The 2,459-nt window shown below is 41.0% G+C and overlaps 1 protein-coding gene across 1 annotated transcript in view; it reads left to right on the forward strand.

The window, feature by feature from the left end:
- T265_01020 (hypothetical protein) overlaps positions 1 to 2,072 on the forward strand; it is a gene marked incomplete at both ends in the record, with an annotated part of 9,606 nt that extends 7,534 nt beyond the window's left edge. Inside the window, 3 exons of the mRNA XM_009164963.1 lie at positions 97 to 207; positions 882 to 1,054; positions 1,953 to 2,072. Of these exons, the coding sequence (XP_009163227.1) occupies positions 97 to 207; positions 882 to 1,054; positions 1,953 to 2,072 (404 nt within the window). The remainder of the gene's footprint in view (positions 1 to 96; positions 208 to 881; positions 1,055 to 1,952) is intronic.
- Between the last annotated feature and the right edge of the window lie 387 nt (positions 2,073 to 2,459).

The following is a 2,459-nucleotide window of genomic DNA, read 5'->3' on the forward strand; positions in this document are numbered from 1 at the left end:
GTTTATTGGTCGAAACGACTGTTTCTGCTGGAGCATAGCACCTGGTAATCAATTAGAATATTTCATTCTATATGATCAACTTTATTTTGTCTCCAGGTTCTGTGGAAGCGGGCGCAATAAAATCACTGAAGGTCGAAGGATGTGATCGAGCGCCATGTGTCGTGAAAATGGACGGTATAATCAATGCCACAATGGACATTCTATCTCGTAAGTCCTTCTACTTCCAAACAATTCTTTTAGCTAGTAGTTTGAAGCGAACGAACTGATGGGTCTGTATCCTCTCCCCAGGAGATACTCCCGTTACATTTCCCAAAAAAACATCTTGGGCCTCAAAGTTCAAATTCATCTGATGTTTGTCCTAGTACGATGACGGGACGAAAAAATATTTTTCTGTTAATATTCTTTGAATAAACCAACTATTTCATTTTATGCATGCACTTGTTGGGATAATGAGCGCGTTCGTCAAATTTATTTGTTGAAAATATATCTGCAGTGAAATGAATCCACGACGAGAGATTTGCAGATTTTCAGTATCGTACAGGTGTGCATGAGTTCATTTAGGACTGTTTCAAATGTTAGAATTCTCGCACACAATTCACTGTTGCTCGTTGACTGTTAACCCAGGTGTTATGTGATTGCCTCGTCGATGTAGAGTTGCGTTTGAGACTTGCACGAAACATATTTGAAGGTAAGTTAAAAAAAAACTGGAAACCGATGGCGAATGCTGCTCACGGGTGCTATGGCTGTAATAGTGTGTGAAGGAATTCAGCAAATTATCCATGCATTTCAATGGTCCTGTAACGTTCACTACTCACAGGTTGTCAGTAGACTGGTGTGCGAATTTTTACCCATAATTCTACTTTCCATCCATTCAATTATAGCGCGTGATATCGAGGATCCGAAGTCACGTGTTTTCTTTTATATGGCGTCGGAACCGTCGGTCTCGATCAAGGAGGAGCAGTGGGATATTATGTGTGGTCAGAATAAAAAATGTTCATTCAAAAAGCAAAAGAAATATGCTGTTTTCGTGGAAACACCACCAGTGCAAAGAGATGTGAGCTATCCGATCCCTTATTTCACCTGCTTTCCGTTTTCGGGGGTCTCTATTATTTGTTTTATTGTATCTTTGTTTGTGTTGTTTACACATGACACAGAATGCATGTAGGGAAACCTTTGAATCGGCAGGAGTTCGCTCAACGACTTCGGCGTTCTTTGCTCTATACAGCAGCTTGAATGATTGCTTGTTACAAGAAATAACGACTCTGAGATCAGATACAGGTGATCCGGATTTATGCGCATTTTCGGTTTGTAAGGGCCGTTCGTACACAAGTGAGCACACACTGACCTGTTTTTGCTTATTTTTCAAAAGGCGTACACAATGTTTCACACTTAAGCGAGTGCATCGCTCTACAAACCTGTTCCTTTGACGGTAGCGTTAAATATTGTGATCAGAACTCATGTGTTCGAAAAGTTTCACGGACATTGGTCTCGGTGAACAAAGGTTTTAGGGGACATAAATACTACTCATGCCTTGTTGCCGCACTTTCAGTCAGGCTCGAAAAATGCAGATGTTATTGCTCAGTATTCGTTCCTCAGTTTCATCTGAATTTGGTTTGTTATCTCAAAATGATAAAGCCAGATTTTCGATCGGCTAACCGGAAACCGGTCGTAGGATTATAATTCATTCATGCCGATGAGCGTCTTGCTGATAGATGACCTCGAGATTGCATTTCACTTGTCTTGGTTCATTTGAGTGAATGAGCTTCACTCGAATTCGCGACTGTTCTGTGTAGTTGATCACGGTAAGCATAATGTTGAAGACACACCGAAGAAATATACCCAGCCTGTTTTCTGTCATCCAATGAAAATTTGTGAAAATGACTTCGATTTGTAAATTGCGAGGATGCTGAAGGTCCGATTCATAGAAATCTGTTGTTTTCTCAGTTTTCCAGTTTTGCTTGGAAGCTTTTGGACGGGAAGAGTGTCGTCTTTTGTGTCCGTTGGGATATCAAAGTAGTCTGAAGGTGCAAATCTGTAACTATGTGTTGCGAGGAAAAGAATCTTTGCGATAACACATGTTTTGTTGTTTGTGGAGTTGGTGGAGGCTGGTAGAATTTGGAAGGTCATTGACGAGGCTAATTAATTTTTACCGCATGTTCTTCCGGACAGGCAAATTTAGGGCCGACATATGAAATTTAAAAATCTGCATAATTAAGTCGGACAAACTTTCTACAAAAAATCGTATTTGAGATCAAAACCTGAAGCATTCGATTCTTTTCCGACGAATGACAATGCAATTAGAATGATGCGTCTGGGTGATAGAGCACCCAGCGTCGAAGGAACTGAGTGACGAATGGTCGCTTGAACCACGATTATACTGCAAACGCGGTAAACTGGGACATGGCGCCGGAAACTGATGACTCCAGCTCATATTCATTTTGAAGTAGGCGGAAGTAGAA

Source organism: Opisthorchis viverrini (genome assembly GCF_000715545.1).
Source record: "Opisthorchis viverrini unplaced genomic scaffold opera_v5_11, whole genome shotgun sequence".
Classification (NCBI taxonomy): Eukaryota; Metazoa; Platyhelminthes; class Trematoda; order Opisthorchiida; family Opisthorchiidae; genus Opisthorchis; species Opisthorchis viverrini.